The following is a 20,751-nucleotide window of genomic DNA, read 5'->3' on the forward strand; positions in this document are numbered from 1 at the left end:
ACTTTTAAAAAGATAACTATAGTCTTTAACAAATGATGTTTAAATAAAGACATCAATGAAAACTGTTTTATTACAAAATTTAATATGAGAAGTAATAAAATAACAATCACTGTTTACTGTAAAAAATATAAGGAATTTAACTTTTCGACGTAATTCAAAAACATACTCTGTTGACAATATGTTTGAGTGATATTATGCATGGTTTTATTCCAGATCCATCGTTAAGCAAGATGATAGTAAACAGTTACACGTAGTGTTATAAAAATAATAGTTATCATAGTTAAACAAAAATGCTAAGCTTCTGCACAAGTTCAAGTGTCTTAATACCATTAGTCTTAATTCAAAAGTAAAACTGTGTGCCACAGATTAATGCACAGTAAAAAAATCTCTCTCCTGTCATCTCTCTCTCTCTTTCTCTCCCTCTCTTTCATGTAAATAACCCTCATATCAACATCAAATTATTCCTGTTATTGAAACAGTTTAACAACAACATCTGAAGTGCTACTGGAATGAAATGATGAGTTTTCATACAAACATCTCTCCTTTATATCTTGTGTTTAATGTTTATATCATTCAAACATCTTACTGGGCACCTTTCATTCCAAGCTTGAGTATATGAAACACAAACATCTCAAAGGAGACATTCTGCTATATACTGTCATAGGCGGAGGACTCTTGTCTGCAGCAGCTGAAGGTGAAGATCATTCCATCCTGCAAAAGTTCAAAGAGTCAATTTAACATGACATTCTGTAATATTCATCAATCAGTTTTAGTTGAATGAAGAAAAAGAGAGTTCAACATTTCAGCATTACTACAGACAACTCACGGCTATAAGCACGGGAAGGTCTATCCAGAACGCAGAGTGGGGTATCAGATCCTGTCCTTTGTGTCCCCTCGTGAAGTTACAGGCACACCCAAAGATACAGTAGATGCTGATGCTCACAAAAAATCTGAGGAGAATTGGCTTTTTTATAACCAAAGGTTTATCAACTCTCAGAGAGAGAGAGAGAGAGAGAGAGAGAGAGAGAGAGAGAGAGAGAGAGAGAGAGAGAGAAAGTGAGACAGAGAGATAGAGAGAGCGAAAATGAGAGAGAGAGATAAGACATGGGAAGACAATTGAATAGATCTAGCAGGAGTCTGTATACTCACATAATTATAAGGACAGTCCCTGCACTGAGGCTGGTATCAAAAGTCGCGGGAGGGACCAGATTTATGCATGCCCCATCATACTCTGCCGATATCTTGTACTGTTATGACAAATTTAAATTTACCAGGTATTAGCATTGTCGAGTTATACACTGAGGCAGCTTTTATAGTGTACATAATGTTTTACTTTGAAACCAATTAATACATAAAATAATTGCATACCATTATCTTCAACGGTAACTACCAAGTTAGATAATCCAAATTTTATTAAGTAACGGTATTTTACAAAATGTAATTTTAATTAGTTTATTGGTTTGCTGACCTGGCATTTAAGGGTAGTGTTCGAGCAAGAAAGATTAGACATTAGATTGGCTATCTTCGGAATGGTTGCTCCTGCAGCATTAGGCTTCCACACAGCTTGTAGATTACATGTCAACTCCACAACAGTTGTCAAATTATATGTGATGTTGCTGGTAGTATATGAAACCGAGTCCAACGTTGCAATGATTTTGTCACCTAAAAACAAATTTTACAATTTGGAAACAAATTTTCATTCTAAATACCAAGAAATTATTGAATTATACCATCAATTGTTTCCCCATAGAACTAGTTATTATAGTTTGCCATAAATCATTTATTTCAGGACTATAAAATACTAGCAAAATATTTATTAAATGCAGTATTAAGTAGATTAATTACTCCATGAACATGGGGAAACAAAATACAGAACAAAATGGAAGTAGATGGACTATCCAATGATCAATTTTTTTTTTGGGTTGAGATTTTTAGATACCTTTTGCAGCATGGGAGAATGGGTCCTGTGTGTAATTGCCAATTGAGAATACCGCGGTGTCGTTTTTTCCTGTAAAATTGGATGCCTGCACACAAGCACTTGACGATCCACTGCATATTGTAGGTATCTTATTGCAAAACGACAACGTAATTTTACAGGTAACATTGATGTTCGGTCCAGCAAGACAGCTCTGGTTCACTCCTGCATAGGTCCATGTCCTATAAAAAATATATATGATATGTATGTTGAAAGCGGAGTAACTCGTATAACTTTACGCGACTTTACGTCGCACCCACACAGTATCACGTGATTTACCATACAACAACAACATTCATGGAGGACATTCGACAAGAGCTTACTGTTCTATAAATAGAGATGTGAACGGACTTACTGAGAGGTAATTACACTTCCAATTACAGAGCTCATAAATGATATTAAAAAATATTGCATGTAAATTGCTGAAAGAGCCATTTTCAACCGATATGGACCCATGTACACCCCGAATAGGCCTATAGCCTGGTATAAAATTAAAATCCTATGATCACGTTTTGACTGTATATTTCTTGTGTTTCATGGATATAATTATTCAAAATTCGCTATTTCGTCTTAAAACATAGCTGAGGTAGGGGTTTTAAAAGAGAGAAGACGATTAGGGCCTACCATAAACATTTTCCGGGGTTGTTATTTTTTCTTTACCATGTTTACCATACCGTACCCTGTAGATAGAGGTGTAACATTATATCCTAGAGGTCCGCTGCATGTCAGGTCTGCTCCGATTGCTGCACTTAAATTAACGAGGAAACAATAAAGAAAAGTCCAGTGTGTATATTTGCTGATAAAACCAAGAGATTTCATATTGAACCTTGGCATGTGACAAATCCCGTGACTCGCTTCAAATGAAAAATGGAGTCATAATATGGCGGGAAATTTCAAATGTGTTCTTTTAAAAAGAATATGCTTTAGACTTAAGGTATGGTTCATTTAATCAAATATCTCTCTGTTACCTGTGGCAGCCAGAACACATAATGTACCGTTAAAGCTGAATTTTCAAGAATCATCTGGTATTAAGGTATACGTTTACTCAGAATGAAAATAAATTCCACTGATGATAATGAAAAACCATATATTGTGTGTTAAGATTGGCTGTTCGTTCGCTCTAAAACGCGTTTGCCCTTGACGCCGTTCGCTCTAGTTTTCGTTCACCCTAGGTCCGTTCGCTCTTGACGCCATTCGCACTGTGTCCGTTCGCCTTAATTTTATATAGGATTAATTAATTTATATATTTTTGTGTATGCTGGTCAATTTAAACATTTTGAAAGATACATATATAATTAATAAAAACAATACCGCCCTTTCTACTTCTACATAATAATCACCATGGTTGACAGTAGTTTAATACAGTTACATGTTCCATTTCCGTATATATCTCATTTAGAGATCAAAGGATTGTGTTATGTAAATTCTTTAAAGATAGAATAGGTGATAATCATCTGCTAAGCTTCTGAATGAGCCAATAAAAGTCTCAAATTCTTTAATTGTTTAAAAACACCAAGCGAATCATTATAAAGACAAGGAGACGGTTATCGACAATGTACGGCAATAAAATCTTGCAATTAACGTATACCAATTACGTCGTTTTTTATGAAAGAAAAACATATTATATATGAATAATTAATAAAAGTTAACAAGTTTTAAGTTAAAAGTAAATGAAATAATTTATAATATTGTTTATTCATAAATAAGGAGCGAACGAGGTTTAATGCAAACAATTATTTGGGCGAACGGTAATTAGAGCGAAGTAGAGCGAACAGACTAAGGCGATCATGTGGATAGGGCGAACGCATCCGATACTGTGTGTTAAAGACCTATCATGGTAGTGCTATTTTTCACTTTCAAAAAAATAGGTCAATGACCTACTTTTTGAGATAATGACCATTGAATATTTTTTGAAAATTTAAGAAATGTCCCTAAAAATTTTACACTAGGATTGAAATTTTCTTAATTGTTAAAATAATACAAATTGATAAATTCTTTTAAAAATGAAGTACAGTTTATGAAGTGCAGTGACACTAAACAGACACAAAACAGAAAGTTTCATTCACAATTTTTATGAATATTCCAGTCCGAATTTCCTCTATCAGTTTTCAATTTCCTTCCCTTTTTTGATTCAATTTCCTCTGTCAGTTTTCAAATTCCTTACCTTTTTTGATTCAATTTTACAAAAAACTGAATGATGATGATACCAAAACATTTATAGCTTTAAACTAGGTATATTGACCTTACTCTACGGGCATAAAAGTTATATAAGGTCAATGATCAAAATTTTGAGATATAGTGTCTTTTATCATTTTAAAGCATTTTTCAATATTTTTGTAGTGTGTGCCATTCAAATATCTAAACGAAAAAGTGCGATAAAACCAACAGAAAATATGCAAAATTATGTTGATTAACATAAAATCTTAACTTTGAATATTACAGTACTACCAAAAAAATTTCAGTGAAAACAAAATCTGAAAATTTTATTCCGAATTTCCTGTTTTGCTTAAAGTCCAACTTTGTTTGAGCCTAATTCCATAATATAGTAAAAATATCAAATGGTTTGTCAATAATAATTCATTTCATAAACACTTTTAGTGTTTAGAACAAATTTTACTCATGACATTTAACTTTATAACAATCCGAATTTGAGAACTCAAACCCTGAGTAAACAACGTCCTTAAACTTGTTTTTATTGAACGCACAATTTTTTATGAAAACTGGGATTGGATATTAAATAGTCATATAAATAGGCAACTTCCTGTCACATTGGTCAATGATTAAATTGTCACCATCAATTACTATTATGAATTCCAACAGAGGGGATGTATTTTCAGACTAGATGAGAGGGGATCGCAAACCATGTCAGTACATGTGAAAAGAAAAATGAGTTTTGATAGTGTCCTATCAATGAATGTGTGTACCCTACACGTTTTAGTAAATGAGTACCCATTGGTTTGCTAATTGCTACCAGTTATTCTCTCTGTTGGTCTTGGTTTGCGTATTTTTGCAAGTTAAGTGTTTCCTAAACAATATCGTACTATAGTCTTCCCCAAGTTATTGCTTCCATCACTTTTTGATGATTTTTAATAAAAATACACATACCTGTGAAAGAAATGCTGTTGAAATCGATAAAAGGGAAAATATCCAAGATATCTTCATTGACAAATTATATTTTTCACCCATAAAAATTCACAGGGACGAAAACAAAATTCTTACGGAGATTTATAATGGAAATATTTACATCTTTTCTCCATTTGGAAGTACGTCTCGGGACACCTCGCACAATTTTTCAACGTTATCATCCGGGCTTATTAATGGCTGATGCAATTCAGAATCCCCGTAGACTTTCTATTTTGGGATGTGTATTAAAACCTGAAGTGGTAGAGGGGGCGTTTTCAAAACAGATAATCTGGACATTTTTCATATTAGTGGATTAACGTAGTTTGAATTCAAAGGTATTTATGATTATCGAAATATCAAGCGAAAATTGGTGGAAGCAAAAACTCGGGACAGAGTATAGTGAAAATGTTGTTTGCAATGATAGATATATATTGTCGGAATAATATTTACGTGTACCTTTTAAATGAAATAAATATCATAAATATATACATGGCATGATTGGGACATCCTGTATCTTTTATAATAATACATCAATCTCTATGAATTTTAAAGAAAAATGTAACAGTCCCTCTTGTCTCACAAAATCTGTTGAAGCACACATGGTTTGATGTATATAGTCATATGACATGATATGAGGATATAGATAAAGAATTGATTTTCAATGTACATTATGTAGCTGGTTGATTATCTTTAGAATTATTCATAACCACATGTAAGTCAACAGAGCTTTGATAATTTAAAAAACCATACAATTACAGTTTGGACTTTGTACACATACACTTCATGTACTTGAAAAATACTTGAAAAGTACTCGACAGTATTTGAACTTTGGTCCAATGAACTACAGATATTGCATCACATTCATTCAACATCATTCATTGTTTGTGCAATTATTTTGCTTGATTTATTTATAGATCTGTTTATTCAAAGGAGAAAGACCCTATAAATCCACCATATTCTTATTATACATGTATAACAAACAGTGCAGGGTGATTTAATACATACAGAATTCTGATTAGCTTGAGGAAATCGATTTACATAGGTCTTCAAGTGAGTATATGTAAATGTACATACATGTATATCTATTGAAATCTACAATTATATATTTCTTTTCAGTATTTGTAACGATGATAACTGTTAAAATTCATGTGATTATAAATACATATGATAGTACATTACTAGACTTGTGATAGAGGAAGTTGTGTTAATGAACAGGACAGACACCATCATGCATTGACATGCAATATGCCTGGAAGATATGCGTCTTTTTAAAAAAAAGGAAAACATTCATTCTGTAGACTGTATGTCAAAACTGTATAGGTTGGGCTGGTAAGTGCATAATCTTGTACAGGAGAGAAGCAGTATTATCCAGACTTTTATAAACTGAATTTGTGAGATTATCATAAACTGAGTTAGTTTACTATAGGTAGTATTTGTTTACATGTAAATGTACCGTTGTTAACTGCTCATTGGAGCACGACATTGGCCTGGTAAGATATACCGGTATGTCTTGTACTAGTTTATAAATGTTTTTAAGGTAGACGTATTGTGCCTGCATTTCTTTGATGTGTGGACAAACAGGAATTTACAGTAGCTTAACTTCAGAATCAATATTTGATCAATGTATAAAAGGATAAAAAATGTAATCTAATGTTTAGATTGTTATTTATAAACTAGTACATGTACTTCTAAGAGAATCTGTTGGTTTCAGGAGAGTGTCTGCATATTATGGAGGAATAATCCATGTAGATTTAATGAAATATATTATTTTTAATATTAAAGATATTTACAGTAGAATAATATTTTTGATATTAAAGATATTTACAGTAGAATAAGATGCATAAAATGTTATAACTTAGATATTAAAATATTGAAATATATCATGATTGGTAGATAGATATATATATATATATATATATATAATATAGCAAATAACAAAAATTGTCTATGTCCTGAATGATTTCCTTGTGTATGTCTTTATGTTGTTTTGAAAATGATGTAAATACTTGCCTCAAAAGCGATAAACCATAAATAAAATAATATTAAAGTAGGATTGGTCAGACACTTGTTCTGTCATTTAATGATTTAGGTCATTGGGATAGAGAACATTTAAATTTGACTGCATATTGTCTCTGTAACGTTGTTCCTGTCAAAACAAACATGTCAGACCGAGACGGTGACCCAAATTTTGTGTTTAATTTCCATGTTCAGTGACTTCTGAATAATATTTGATTTAAAAGGACTTGGCTAATTTGTTTTTCATAACATTGTTTATTTGTATTACATAGTACAGGTATGTATAGATTCATCATACATGTTACTGATAGGATGAATTATGATATGCCTAATGTCAGATGTAAATACATGGTACATGGTATATGAACAGATAAGGTTAAAATGGTTAGATACTGCTGTTCACATTATATGGTTGTTCCAAGTATGTTTCAGTAGTACATGTATAGGTGTCTCTTTGTAATAACACATTGTGGTATTCATCATCATAAGTAGATATTCTTCTGACTAGTCAAATTTTTTACAACAGTTATAAAAAAAATTAATGTATGCTTCCATTTTGACATTTACAGAGCGTTAGATTCAGCAGTAATATTTGTAGATAAAGAAAAATACACTGACATAGCATCCTTGTAAAAATTATGTAATCTATTCCAGTAATATAGAAAATTATTCAGTCTTATTTGGAAAGTATAACCTTGGCCATTCGTATGTTTCAGAGTTTGAGACAGGGACACCAGCATGTTTAAAGTTGCGGCCAAGTTTGTCCATGTGACCAATGATGGGGTGAGGGTGGCCCGGCGAGCGGTGGGGACCTACACGCGGTACGCCTACTTCTCCCTCACCGACAGGAAGGGGAGACAACATGGAGAGGGCTCGCTGAAGAACATCAGGCCCTACGAACCCAAGTATGACTTGGAGTATGACTCTCCGGAGGACTACCTCCTCTCACAGGTTAGAGAAATCAGTGTATTTAAGCTGTTCTGCTGTTTAATTCTATTAGCAATATTCAAGGTATCTTAGAAAACTTTGTTTAATATGTACTGGTAATTAATATCTTTTTTTTTTTTTTTTTAGAGTTTCTTGTAATTATGAATCATTTTGCAATATGATCTTCAACCTATGTGAAAAATAATGGATTTTTTTTTTAATGCTTGACCAAAAGCACTATATATTAAGATGATTAAATTTCAATGTCAGACTACCAATTTTTGCATTAGAATTGAAAATAAATTGTAACTATGAACTTGTAAAGCTGTGATAAAACATTCTTGCTTAAACCAATGTTGCATTTAAAATACATCAATTTACAGTAAAAGCCACAAAAAATGTTTCATTTCTCAGGCCCTGCTGCATCAGGTTAAATTATTTGCCTCTGATTATTTTTTTTTTGGCCATATTGTATATTAAATATCTCAATTTTAAGTTGAAATAAGATATTAAACTAGTCCTTATTGTAAACCTTGCAATAAAAATAAAATACACGGCAGCTGTATAAAATTTTTAAATTTCTGGTTGAGATTCAAAAGATTAATTTTTTTTAGCTTGAAAAACAAGTACATGTATTCACCAGCTGACATTTTTTTTTTCATCAGTGGAGCACCAACCCCTGGCCCTACTTATACTACCGGGTACTGATGGCGTGTTATTTTGTCTTCATGGTATTCTACACAGCCATCGTAGGGACACTGAAAGCCAAAATGCTGATCATGCTTACTTACTGGTCATTCTACATCCTGACCGCTTGCCAGATTCTCAGGGCCGTCAACGTATGGCACTTCATCCAACTCAAGAACCGCAATCATGGTCAGTTGTCATTTATGTGGGCAAGATAATCATCAAAGTGCAATAAGTTGTTAAATCCTTATTTGGTTTGGTATTTAAACATTAATGTTGCAATGTTATGTGATGAAAAATTGAAAGAATACCAATGTATAATTTTAAAGAAGTACATGTACTACGTAATTCATTAATGAAAAAAAGAGAGAATAGCATCTTATAAGGAATTTACATTACAAATTCTGATTTACAGATATTCAGGAAAAGTTGAAAGGAAGTCGTAGAATCAAATGTCAGTGGCTGTTGTATAACCTAAGTGCAGGGTCTGCTCCTATAGTAACCTTCTTGTTCTGGACTATCGCTTATGATGGTGGGTAGATTTGAATGCAGTCTTAACTGATGAATACTTTGATTAATTTTTATGCTAATGATAATTTTTATTCATTAATTTTTATGCTAATGATAATTTTAATTCATAACAAACATTTCATTCGTAACACAGTAAGTTTGATGTATTTACAATACATACGATTGATTACGACATGCATATGTTTCATCAAATAAAACATCCAATTGCTTAATGCAAGGTTAGATCTGATATCCTCTCTATTGATGATATCTTGAAAAATAGGTCTTTATGACGTCCCATGTATCAAGAATTTTTTAATTTATTTTTTCTTATTTATATCGCAAAAAAATAAGAACACACAGTTGAATTTCAGCATATGTAGTACTGTTCATAACTGGTTCAGTATTTTAAAAAAACTGTAAAATTGAAAAAAAGACCAAATAACAATTAAAACATATTAACTGTACTTAATTGTTGCTAAATTTGCAACACAAAACCCCCTCCCCCTCCACACACACAATAAACAGTATACAACTCTCTGTTGATGTTGCAGGTTCTGGGGTGACCTTTATCAATTGCTCAACACATGGTGCTAATGCTGCAGCTGTCTTCCTGGATCTGTGGATCACTCGGATGCCGATGCGGATGTTGCACATGGTCCATGGTGTGGCGTTTGGATTGGTTTATAGTGCCTTCTCCGTCTGCTACTGGTACCTCGGAGGGACCAATCAATATGGAGAACCATTTATATACAAAGTGCTCAACTATGGAGAATCCCCACTTAAAGCAGTCTATTACATCGTAGCTATTAGTTTTATAGTAGCCCCAGTTATACACAGCATGTTCTTCTTGCTATATAGGTTAAGGGTATTTTTGCATCGATTTCTGAAAGTGATGGATAAACGACATAAATGTGATGCAGATATTAAGGAGAATTAGATGTAGTTTGTATTTCTTTCTGGTCAATTTATGCGTACTGATTTGCCAGTCAATACTTTTTTGTTTAAGTTTGATGTTTGTATTTATATATATATTAGTAATTGAACATGGAATGTTGTATACAGTAAGAATTTTTTTTCCTGTGGCAGGTTAGTCTACATTCGCTAAATCAATATTGTTATGATTATTCAGGGTAAAGAGTTTGAGGCTTTACATTGTCTTTACAGAAATTGGTGCCATATTGTAAATTTAATTGAGATTATTAGAATTGTGATCTTTAACAGAAAATGTATGAAAATGAATGAGTTTAGAAAAAAATTAATGCCATGTAGTTAAATTTGATTTTAAAAATTAAAGGACCAAATACTCCACTTCCATATGATCCAAAACTCTCAACAAATGTTGAGAATGACTAGTTTTATTTTACATAATTCACATTCCAATTGATATTTCAATCTTACAGTGTAGTAAAGCAGGATCAGCAATTGACATTTTCTTTGGTATTTATAGCACAGTATCACAACTTCCAACATTCTGCAGATTTTTTGTGAAATCACGTTTGCATGGTGATTGGGTAAAACATGTACATGCATTTAACAAAAGCCTGCTCATAATTTGAATTCCTTGTTTTACTATTTCTAAATTCATATAGCATGTGTCTGATATTTTGATGTTTGATTTATTTGTTATATTTTTTTTGTAAGGAACAGATGTGGTGATAATATTATGTAGGCCTACAGTAATTTTGTGATTTTGAAATGATTTACAAAAAATGCTTTATATTTAAGATCATTATTTTCCAAATTATTCAGGTTTATGACGTTTTATTTAATATTGTGTCATACTAATTATATATAGAAAGAATCTTAATTACACAATGTGTTAAAATTTTTGTGAGGAAAGATAATCTCTGTCATTTTGTTTCTTTTGATATTTGCATGATTGGTTTGGATAGTAAAGATTAAACCAGTGTAACTTTAAGATACATGTACACTGATATTTTAATAGTCATATTTTTTTTCATGTTGTTATTTTCTGATGTAAACCTATAGGGCATTGTGTTACAGCATTTGTTAGTTATTTGAGTTACTCCTGGTAACTATGGTAATACATGTAGTTTTTAATTACTGGGGGTAATCTCATTGTGCATCTTGTAATTCATTTAACATTGACATATTTAAGTAGTTTTCCCTTTGCTATATATACTGAAATGATAACTCAGAGAAGTCAGAAGAATTTATTACAGAACAAACAGATTTTTTTCAGAGGGAATTCAATTTATATGAATTCAGTACATGCTTGAAAGTCAATTGCTTTATTGATTAACGGTACATAACATGTATATTGATTAGTCCTGGAATATTTTACAGGACATTCAGCTTTTCTTGCATTGATTATGACATTAATTATTACATGTCTAATGGTTAAAGACTAGAGTTTACTTTTAATGTTATGCTTTTTGGTAACATAATGTGTACATGTTTTCGAAGTCACTTAACAATGACAGGATTTTTTGTTTTCTTGTGTAAATTGATTATTAGGTAATGAATTTCAATTCATGGATTTACAGTTTTGAATTGATTTCAAATTCACTTCAATAAAAAAAAATGCAGTCTATTTGTTTATTTATTTTTATTTGTGAATGTTGAATATATCACTAAAGAAACACTGTGAAAAGATTTCAATAAGATCATCTTATAAAGCAAAAGATATTTTTTTGGGAAAAAAATTAAAAAGGTGGATTCTTTTAAGATTAAGAAGTTACACCACGTTGTCTGAAAAGTAAATCGATCCACCACGTCTTCGACAAATCATACAGAGTTATCTACCCATTTGTTTATGCGGACAACAAGTTAACGGTGTAAAGTTGAATTTCATTGGCTGTTGGATTTGTGTTCCTTGTTCTGATTGGTTCATCATTGTGTGATGGCGGACGTGTTCATTCTGGAATAGTACAGTTGTTGTCATACAAAAAAAGAAGTGTAAAAACTAAGATAAGATGCCGTTAGCTGTCAGAGATTACACATGGGAAGAAACGGAGAAAATGCTGTTTCTCACTGTCCCTTTGAAAGGAGTTAAGGCAAACAAAGTGGATATTTTGTCATCAGAGGATTACATCAAGGTACACATGCGGATGTTCAACATCATAATGATTATGATATTCTTTGGACCATGTGTTATATTTGGGGATTAAGTTGATCCCAACTATCATCAAAATAGATGTGTTCTCGTCAATATCATAATGATACGCAGATCCAGAGAAATCTTCCCGTGGATGGTGGTGGGGGGGGGGGGGGGGGTGTTTTACAGGGAAGGGGTTTCGGTAATGTGAATTCAGGGACATGTATTTTAGTATATACACCCATAGTAAATATGATATATTTGAATATATTTTTAATATATTTAAATTTTCTGGTGGGGGGGGGGGGGGGTTGGGGTTGGGTTAAGTCCGGACTCCCCATATTCCCCCTTGATATGCGCATTTAATGTGTACCGGCATTTTTTTTTTCTTTTTAGGTAAGCTATCCACCCTATTTCTTTGAATGCTTTTTACATGAAAGCGTTGATGACATCTCAAGCACAGCCCAAATTGGAAATGGGGCAGTTGTGTTTAAACTTCTCAAAAAGGAAACCCAGCTTTGGAACGAGTTACACCATGATAGATCAGGTAGGAATCATTTATTATTTGAATTTTAATGTATATGATTTTGTTTAAATGTATTGTTAATGCTCCATAATCTTTCACAACAATAAACCTACAAAACTACGTAATTAATCTCTGTGAAGAGTTCTTGGTTCTTTGTTTGTGCTTCTTAACATTAATAATGACTGTACTCATTTTTGTGTATTATTACCTGTATGTTTGATACTGATGCACAGTGTTATGAAGGAGTGTTTCAAGATTCTGTGAAGGCTGAAGGAAGTACCCTGTGAAATCCAAATATCCTAGAAAAGCTCAATGTTGTTAAGAGAATAGAGGCTCATTATGTACAGAATCTTCTTTATGAGAGAGATTCTTTCTTACAAACTACAAAATTTGAACTTTTTAACACAATCTTCATAAGAAAATAGTTCAACCTAATTTGATGTGATATAAATAATGTTTATAGCTGCAGTTTTTATCCAAATAGTCTTGAATTTTAAATGTGATATTTTTTAGATGATAAGGAATTTACAAAACAAAAGAGAGATGAAGCGATCACAAGAAACCAGGAGAGAGCTGAACTGTCTGCCAAAGAGAAGGCTGAGAAAAAGCAAGAGCGAGAAAAATATGCCATGAATGAAATGATGCGGGTAAGGAATTTAATTATAAAAATAATGCATATTAATATTAGGAGTGTTTTCAACCTTAATTATAGGGAGGGTGCAAGATATTTTATTTTATTCAAACTTCACAAGACGTACAGCCCCTTTTGAAATACTTAAATCCACTAAAAATGTAAATTAACTAACTGTCCCTAGCTTGTGCATATTTAAAAGATACAATACATCAAGAAAATTTTTACTATTGAACGTCCAATTGATAAATATGAAAATTGTTGATAAAAATGAAATGATAGATGGTAAACTTCTGTAGTTTGGTCACAGATTCAAAGACACATCAATTGTGTAAGATATTTAACTTGATTTCAGTCACTTTTACACCCAGATGTAATTATTTTGGGTAATTTTTCTAAAACCAGCTAGAACAAGAGGAGAGAGACAGAATTGCAAATATAAAAGAATCAGAAAAGAGGAAAGCAATGGAAGAACTAGAAATATGGAAAGAGCAGCAGAGAGAAGCCGCTGAACTGGTGAAAGTTTTGTACATATTTACTTAAAGAGGTTGGCACCTGAAATAATAGTAATGTCAATCATCCGAAAACCACTTATAATAATATAAAGATGAGGACCTAAAATGTTCAATTATTTTATTTGTGACCCATGTCACATGCCATTTTTTTTTAAATATAGGGCCCCAAACAGAAATGATAATTTTCATGAAATTTTTGTTAAAATTTGACATAGAAATTGATAATTTGAAGAAATCAAACAAATATTTATAGTTTGAACTCTTATTTAGTTATGATTTTAATACAGTATGAAGTTGAACACATGTAGTGACTATAAAAGTAAAATATAAGTAAAAGTTTATAAAAATTCTTGCTTTACTGGTGGCCTCAAAGGACAGTACATAATGAACACAACAACAGATGTTAGAAAATTTTGGAGTAATCAAATTATATTGAAAACCTTCCGTCACAAAATATATTCTCTTACTAAACTCTGTAAAAATTTAATTTAAAAAAAAAACAATTTTATTCAATATAGTTTATTTGGCATTGTAAAATATAAATATACTACTAGAATTAATATGTGATGCAGAATTTTCAGACTAGAGGTGACCCAAAATGGCAACCCAAAACCTAAGGAGCGAACCTCTTTAAGTTTGAGTCCAAAGTTAATCAATTAAGATTAATACATTTATACACATAAGTACCTCCATATTGCATATGAGATGAATGTTTTTATAAAACCCAAATATTTTATCAAATACATATATTGATAGGAGAAAAACAGGATTTTGGAGGAGGAACGAGCAAAAGAAGCTGCTCTTAAGGAGGAGATGAGGAAAGAAAAGAAACGGAGAGGTATGTTGTTTCTTGTAAAAAGATGCTGTAACAGTTTCTAGCTTATTAGTTATGGAAAATTGTTTATTTCCTATTAGTAAAAGTTATTTTACTATGACCCAAAGACTTAAGTACCAAGTTATGCCTACTATCCCTCCAGGGAGGTAAGCAGATAACAAGATTTGTACAGGTATTGCAATGAGATTAAACCATCGTTATTCTTGCACAGTCATCGTGTGTAAGGTAAGGAGAAAAGGTGAGTAGTTAGACTGTAGGTCTTGTTATCCTGTCCCTACAGGTCAGCCCAGGGCTCTTTGTGTCATTTCTCAGGTCTCTACTCTAGATCTTCTTTTTTGTGATTTCAGGTAAAAACATATTTGAAGAAGCCAGCAATGGAATACCCACACGAGATGTAGGTAGAATTGAAATAAAATTCACACCACGAGTGTTCCCCACACCTGTTCGAGAGTCACAAACACACCTTGAAGAAGAGGTAAATTAAATATTGTTTATAAATGAAAACTTTTGTTAAAAAAATGTACATGTCCAACAACAGTGATGAATTTGTACTGAGCTTGAAAAATTCAATTTTTTCCAACTAACTAGATATATAAATGTCAAGTTTTTAGAAAAATTTCTCTGTAATAAGTGTATTTATAAATATTCCATTAAACATTAATTATTAGAATGGTCTATGCTGATTTCTTTTGTATAGTGGTTGAAAAAGCAAGCAGAGGCTAGAAGAATTACAGAAATTGAAGACAAAGACTTAACAGAGGAGGAGAAAGATCCCATTTATCTCAGAGACAAAGGAGTGTATGTTTTGTTATATGCAGGTCATTAACATGGCAACTCTGAATAGTTACATGTATCAAGACATCAGTACACAAAGTTTTTTCTTTGAAAGTAATTTTAAAATTATAAAATTAAACCAGGCAAAGAGAGAATTGTTATCCCATTGCAAGTTTTTTTTCCCAATGAGTATAGTTGTCATGATTGTTTACTCACATGCCTCCTTTATGTATTTCAGTTCCTTTTTCAAGTCCGGAAACTACCCAGCAGCAGTGAATGCCTTTACAACCGCTCTTCGTTTTAATCCAAAGATGCCATCGTATCCTTTTGTAAACTGTCATTTATTTGGGTGCAAAAATACATTTGTACCATTGCTCTTATAAATATAGAATATACAGGTTCCAAAAATTTATTCTTTAAACACTGATAAACAAAACTTTTGTTGAACAATTAAGTTTGCTTAACCTTTGATAGATTATATTCAAACAGAGCTGCCTGCCATTTAAAAACTAGGAATTTCTTCAAATGCATTGAAGACTGCTCCAAAGTAAGTGCATGTACATGTATCCAATCACATTTACTGGGTAAACATTTATTTTATTACAAATTTGAATGAAGTGTTTCTATTTCATTTTTTCATTTAAAAAAGACCAGCTTCACCATAAAACTGATTTTGATGGAATTGTAACAAAGATTACATTTACATATTTGATACACTCCTATTTCTCCATCAATCTTTTTTTATCAGGCCATGGACCTATTAAGTCCCCCAGTTCCCCAAAATGCAGACAGCAGGTGTAAGGCACTTATTCGTCGAGGCACTGCTTTCTGTGAGCTGGAGATGTATGTAGAAGGTCAGTATAACATTGTTCACTTTGATGGTCAAAGCTACAGATATCTGTAAGAGTTTATCAATTCTTAAATTTCTCTGACAGGAATGTTATTTTTTGTCCATCCGTATTGTTTCCTCAATGATTTATGCAACCTAATATTAGACTAATTAAGATTGAATACAGTATTTGAATACATATTTTAAAAAATTAGCCCCGTTTCATTTTACCCATTTGAGCATGTCGATGACATATTTAAAATAAGGCAGGACCAAAAAATACATTTTCATAATTTTGATGAAACTATTGTTTTTTGGACATGTATTCAAATAACTTTCAGATTGTTTTTTTTGAGGTTGATGTGAAAATAAAATAAATAATTACTTGTTGAGTGTTGAGTATTATGAACTGCATCACTTAAATTTGAACATAGTTCAAAAAAAAAGTTATGCTTTATAGCGTATTTGAACCAAAAACCTATTTGCATTTTACAGGATTGCAGGATTACGAGGCAGCTTTAAAAATTGATCCAAACAACAAACAAGTTCGAGAAGATGCTGAAAAAATGAGAAAAATAATTCAGTCAAGTTCAGAAAGCTGATGATATGAAAACGTTTCTTGCTCACTCTAACTGAAACAGCTGGCAGCCATCTTGATGCTTAGAAATCCAGTGATTGTGACTGTACCATACAGTCTATTTTGACATTAAACAGGGGGAAATGATTTCTCTCCAAGTTGTGATAGCAATCTGAATCATGCTGATGATGTGAAAATGTAATTGTTGCAACTTTAAAAAGTTACTATTTATTACTTGTGTTTTATTTCCGTATGAAAAGAACTGCAATGCAAAACATTTGTTTCAAATTTTATTTATTACATACATAATAAATGTAAAATAAATGAGTAATATAGTTTTAATTGTTTATTTTGTTAGCACATTTTCAAAAAAATAAGCCAAAAATATCACAAAATTGATACCTCATTACATTTTCAAGGCATTACTCCAACAGGAAAGTACCGCCATATATGTGGCAGGTTTGAACTATTTATTTTGATATACTGATAAACTGCAATGGGTAAAACTAAATAAGATTGAATTTGGCCGAGCATGGCGTCCTTGACTGAACTTCCACGGCTATCATGTGAAGTTCCGTGTCTCCAAATACGTACTGCACTGCAACATGGTGGTCGTCTGCTGAGGGTGCTGGCACTTTCACATCGAGTACACCCAGCTTTTGGCAGCCCTCGTCAGTAACATACATGGGTGACTCGTCTTCTGTGTAGTAAATGATGACGGGCATGGAGTCCTGGAACGGTCGCGTGGTGGTGTAGGCTTCCACCACTTTGTGGTTTACGGGAACCTCTGATCCAGCTTTTAAAAAGGGAGAAAAGACGTCTGCACAATGGGGCTTTCCTTTGATCATAATTTTTTTGTCTTTTTTGTGGATGGATTCGTCAAAATCTGGCGTGATTCGCACTCCGTAGGAAAATCTCATAATTCTGGAAGATATGGAGTCCGGTTGGTGTCCAAATATGACGGCTCCCTTCAGCACTGCTAGACCAGCCTCCTCTGGAATGATCACTCGCTTGTCGGGGAAAGCTTTCTTGACCGCTTCTTGTATGAGACTGCATTCTGAAAACCCCCCGACTAATAAAAGTTTGGACACATCTTTTGCTTCTGGTTTTTCCAAGATGTTTTTAATGTGTTGTACGATGTCTTCGATAGTATTTCCAAACAAACTTTTGAAGTAGGAAGCTTTAATACGCAGTTTATCACTCACACTTGTAATGTCATCCCCCAATGTCGATTCTTGTAATACATCTTTCAACTCCTGATCATGAATCTCTTTACAAAGTTCGTTCAATACTACATATGGGATTGTAATGGTGACCTTAGAATCAGTCCCAGCATCTGGTTTAACAACTCTCTTGGATGTTTCAAACTCTCTCATCAAGTCCATATACGCATACGTTTTCTCTTTTTGAAGTTCTCTTAACATAGGCCCGCCGAATATTCTGGTCAGAGTGGCATAGAATTTAGAGTCGACGGATGTGCCCCCACACGCGCCACCGCTTGCCTTGAAAAGCTCCTTTAATTTGTTACCTTTAAGTTTTTCGTGCACAGTTATATCTGCTGTTCCACCTAAACAAAATAGAAACAATATCATGCATAAAGAGAAATGTCGATGTCGCAACATTTTGAGATTTTGTGTATATAACTTGATGTATTTACCTCCCAAATCTATCACCATGTATTTAGTGCCGGGTTTAGAGACATCGAATCCCTTTGAGGCCCCCACAAGTTTCTCCAGAGGCAGATGTTGGCAGAACAGGGAGGCGGCTTCCGGTTCCAAAGCGATCCGCAACATCTTGTCTGGCAGTCCAGCCTTAAAAAGAAGAACTCTTTTTTTTAAGATTAAAAAAAAATCATGCTTACTTATCAAATTACATTCATTTTCTATATAATTTCCGTTAACAATGGGACGCACATAGACGATTTCATAAATACATTCTATTTTTATCTGTAGCAGTGTCAATGACGGTTAACTCCTCACCGCTATCGCTGCTTCCCTCATAAACTGTTTTGCTGAATCTGACCATATAGCAGGGACCGTAAGGACCCATTTTATTTCATCAGACTTCACATCTATGCCTTGTTTCTGCAAAGTTGTCTCTAAATGGTCTTTGAGCGCTTTTATTGACAGTGAAAAAACTTGAAATGCCGAGAATTTTTTCTTTAAAATATCTTCAATCACCATGTTTTTATTGAGTTCCTAAAAGAGACATTAAATGATAACTCGTAGGATATCATAATTCTAAGAAAAGCAGTTTTCTTAAAAACAAATCTCAAAAATCTCAATCTTCTTTGATATTTTTGCAACCAAATTCAAATATAAAGATGAATTGAAACTAATCTTCTAACGCTTGAACTGAACCTCAAATCAGAATTATTGAATTTCTCTCCCGAAGTTCATGTTTTATTTATCGAAAATAAACTTTCGTTGCACAAAGATGAATGATTAAAATACAAATTAATTTCATTAATCACCTTATATCATAAATAAGTATCACGTAAAATCAGGCATCAAAATTTTAAATAGAATTTATTTTTCATAAGTCGTGACCATGCGACTTGCTTATAGATTTCTTATGAATACATGCATGTCTCTCAAACATATCAAATGATCTTACCTCATTGTTGTATAGACTCATTTTAAATCTCTCAAAATAAAGGAAGTCTTTCTGGGTTTCGTCAAGGGCAATGTTGTTATACCTAAGTTCAGCATCATAACCAAATGCTATGAATTTCCCCGCCTTATCCAGTAGGAGAGTGGATGGCGTCTTCAGTGACAGGTGGTATTTGTGCCCTGCCACCCAGGCTTGATTGGCTTTGATTTTTAATGGATCTTTATCAAAGTCTGAACGCAATGAGAAAGCGTACCCTGAGTAAGTTGTTCCAAAGTCAATGGCAACAACCATTACGTGTTTACCCGCCATCTACAATTGACACATACAGAAAAGGTTAATGAGCTCTGGAATTGTACACAAAAAGGGAAGACATTACAATTAATGATGTGGCCAGTAAAGTTTTCGAATATTATTTAGCCGGATCGTCTAGCTACACATGTATGCGTTGGTTTTGGCAGGGAACGATACATACGGCATGTTATAAGTAGGTATCGTGCATATCATTAGTCCAAACACTCGCGACCTTTCAAGGTGATTTATGATACACTTGAATTCCAAATTTTCTTGTCTATTTCAGATATATCAATATATTTTAAATAAATCTGTATAAATGACTAGTATTTTGATAATATCGCATTGAATGTCGACAACCCGAAATTTCATTCAACGAAAAGGACAAGCAACTACGGTATGTACATGTACCTGTATGCTACATTTGTAACAGGTATATATGTAATATATTCCCGGTATACATTATGGTCGAAATTAATGAAACAAGAAACTTGCATAATGTAGCATTTGAAAATATTTAAAATCATGTTGAAAACGTTCTAGAAAATGTACTTAAACAGTATTATGTCAAAAACAAAACCAACAAAAAAGCAAAACAAAACAAAACGAAAGTAGCTCGAACAAGGAAAAATCAAATAAAAATGGAGTAAATAGTAAACTTGTAAAGTTTGAAAAGGAATCCTATTTGTCGGACGAGATATAAATATAATTTATATACCTTGACCCCCTTTCACAGGTAACCCAGGAAAAAAAGCAGTCATCAAATAGGAAGGTTGGTCTGTATGTTCCCGGTCATGTTCCGAGAATAGTACGCTAGAGCGGGTCGATAGTTATGGTTTTAAAGTCTACACTGCTTATCTT

General features: G+C 32.8%; 4 protein-coding genes across 6 annotated transcripts; 2 read left to right on the top strand and 2 right to left on the bottom strand.

Moving 5' to 3' along the window:
• Positions 1 to 51: 51 nt before the first annotated feature.
• Positions 52 to 2,842, bottom strand: LOC105323200 (uncharacterized). Its single transcript, XM_011422202.4, has 6 exons — positions 2,655 to 2,842; positions 1,940 to 2,157; positions 1,469 to 1,662; positions 1,150 to 1,247; positions 827 to 950; positions 52 to 711 (listed from the first exon to the last, which is right to left on the bottom strand). Exons 1-6 carry the CDS (start codon positions 2,807 to 2,809, stop codon positions 649 to 651), a joined length of 852 nt encoding a protein of 283 aa, XP_011420504.2. The 5' UTR covers positions 2,810 to 2,842; the 3' UTR covers positions 52 to 648.
• LOC105323199 (protein rolling stone) lies at positions 2,219 to 10,694 on the top strand. 3 transcript variants are annotated; one of them, XM_011422199.4, is made up of 5 exons: positions 2,219 to 2,336; positions 7,831 to 8,065; positions 8,707 to 8,917; positions 9,144 to 9,260; positions 9,793 to 10,694. In XM_011422199.4, exons 2-5 carry the CDS (start codon positions 7,853 to 7,855, stop codon positions 10,176 to 10,178), a joined length of 927 nt encoding a protein of 308 aa, XP_011420501.3. In that variant the 5' UTR covers positions 2,219 to 2,336; positions 7,831 to 7,852; the 3' UTR covers positions 10,179 to 10,694. The 3 variants fall into 3 exon arrangements, with proteins under 3 accessions (XP_011420501.3, XP_011420503.3, XP_065942517.1); XM_011422201.4 differs by lacking the exon at positions 2,219 to 2,336 and adding an exon at positions 6,009 to 6,148; XM_066086445.1 differs by lacking the exon at positions 2,219 to 2,336 and adding an exon at positions 6,301 to 6,427.
• Positions 10,695 to 12,081: 1,387 nt separating this feature from the next.
• LOC105323203 (dynein axonemal assembly factor 4) lies at positions 12,082 to 17,324 on the top strand. The gene is made up of 11 exons (XM_011422205.4): positions 12,082 to 12,300; positions 12,696 to 12,846; positions 13,339 to 13,472; positions 13,862 to 13,972; positions 14,728 to 14,809; positions 15,154 to 15,281; positions 15,504 to 15,604; positions 15,819 to 15,899; positions 16,055 to 16,127; positions 16,329 to 16,434; positions 16,905 to 17,324. Exons 1-11 carry the CDS (start codon positions 12,178 to 12,180, stop codon positions 17,009 to 17,011), a joined length of 1,197 nt encoding a protein of 398 aa, XP_011420507.3. The 5' UTR covers positions 12,082 to 12,177; the 3' UTR covers positions 17,012 to 17,324.
• LOC105323202 (heat shock 70 kDa protein 12A) lies at positions 17,261 to 20,751 on the bottom strand. Its single transcript, XM_011422203.4, has 5 exons — positions 20,609 to 20,751; positions 19,603 to 19,908; positions 18,966 to 19,184; positions 18,644 to 18,797; positions 17,261 to 18,553 (listed from the first exon to the last, which is right to left on the bottom strand). Exons 2-5 carry the CDS (start codon positions 19,906 to 19,908, stop codon positions 17,493 to 17,495), a joined length of 1,740 nt encoding a protein of 579 aa, XP_011420505.3. The 5' UTR covers positions 20,609 to 20,751; the 3' UTR covers positions 17,261 to 17,492.

This window comes from Magallana gigas, chromosome 6, assembly GCF_963853765.1.
Source record: "Magallana gigas chromosome 6, xbMagGiga1.1, whole genome shotgun sequence".
In the NCBI taxonomy this organism is placed as follows: domain Eukaryota; kingdom Metazoa; phylum Mollusca; class Bivalvia; order Ostreida; family Ostreidae; genus Magallana; species Magallana gigas.

Bases quoted from the DNA above. Each gene is read 5' to 3' on its own strand.
- LOC105323202 (XM_011422203.4), bottom strand. From the start codon at position 19,908: ATGGCGGGTAAACACGTAATGGTTGTTGCCATTGACTTTGGAACAACT. The intron at 19,185-19,602 runs GTAAGATCATTT...TGTCTCTTTTAG, and splicing joins TGAGTCTATACAACAATGAG to GAACTCAATAAAAACATGGT. The intron at 18,798-18,965 runs GTGAGGAGTTAA...CTTCTTTTTAAG, and splicing joins TGAGGGAAGCAGCGATAGCG to GCTGGACTGCCAGACAAGAT.
- LOC105323200 (XM_011422202.4), bottom strand. From the start codon at position 2,809: ATGCCAAGGTTCAATATGAAATCTCTTGGTTTTATCAGCAAATATACA. The intron at 1,248-1,468 runs GTCAGCAAACCA...TTGTCATAACAG, and splicing joins ACACTACCCTTAAATGCCAG to TACAAGATATCGGCAGAGTA. The intron at 951-1,149 runs GTGAGTATACAG...AATTCTCCTCAG, and splicing joins GGGACTGTCCTTATAATTAT to ATTTTTTGTGAGCATCAGCA.
- LOC105323203 (XM_011422205.4), top strand. From the start codon at position 12,178: ATGCCGTTAGCTGTCAGAGATTACACATGGGAAGAAACGGAGAAAATG. The intron at 13,473-13,861 runs GTAAGGAATTTA...TTCTAAAACCAG, and splicing joins CCATGAATGAAATGATGCGG to CTAGAACAAGAGGAGAGAGA. The intron at 13,973-14,727 runs GTGAAAGTTTTG...ATATATTGATAG, and splicing joins AGAGAGAAGCCGCTGAACTG to GAGAAAAACAGGATTTTGGA.
- LOC105323199 (XM_011422199.4), top strand. From the start codon at position 7,853: ATGTTTAAAGTTGCGGCCAAGTTTGTCCATGTGACCAATGATGGGGTG. The intron at 8,066-8,706 runs GTTAGAGAAATC...TTTTTTCATCAG, and splicing joins AGGACTACCTCCTCTCACAG to TGGAGCACCAACCCCTGGCC. The intron at 9,261-9,792 runs GTGGGTAGATTT...TTGATGTTGCAG, and splicing joins CTGGACTATCGCTTATGATG to GTTCTGGGGTGACCTTTATC.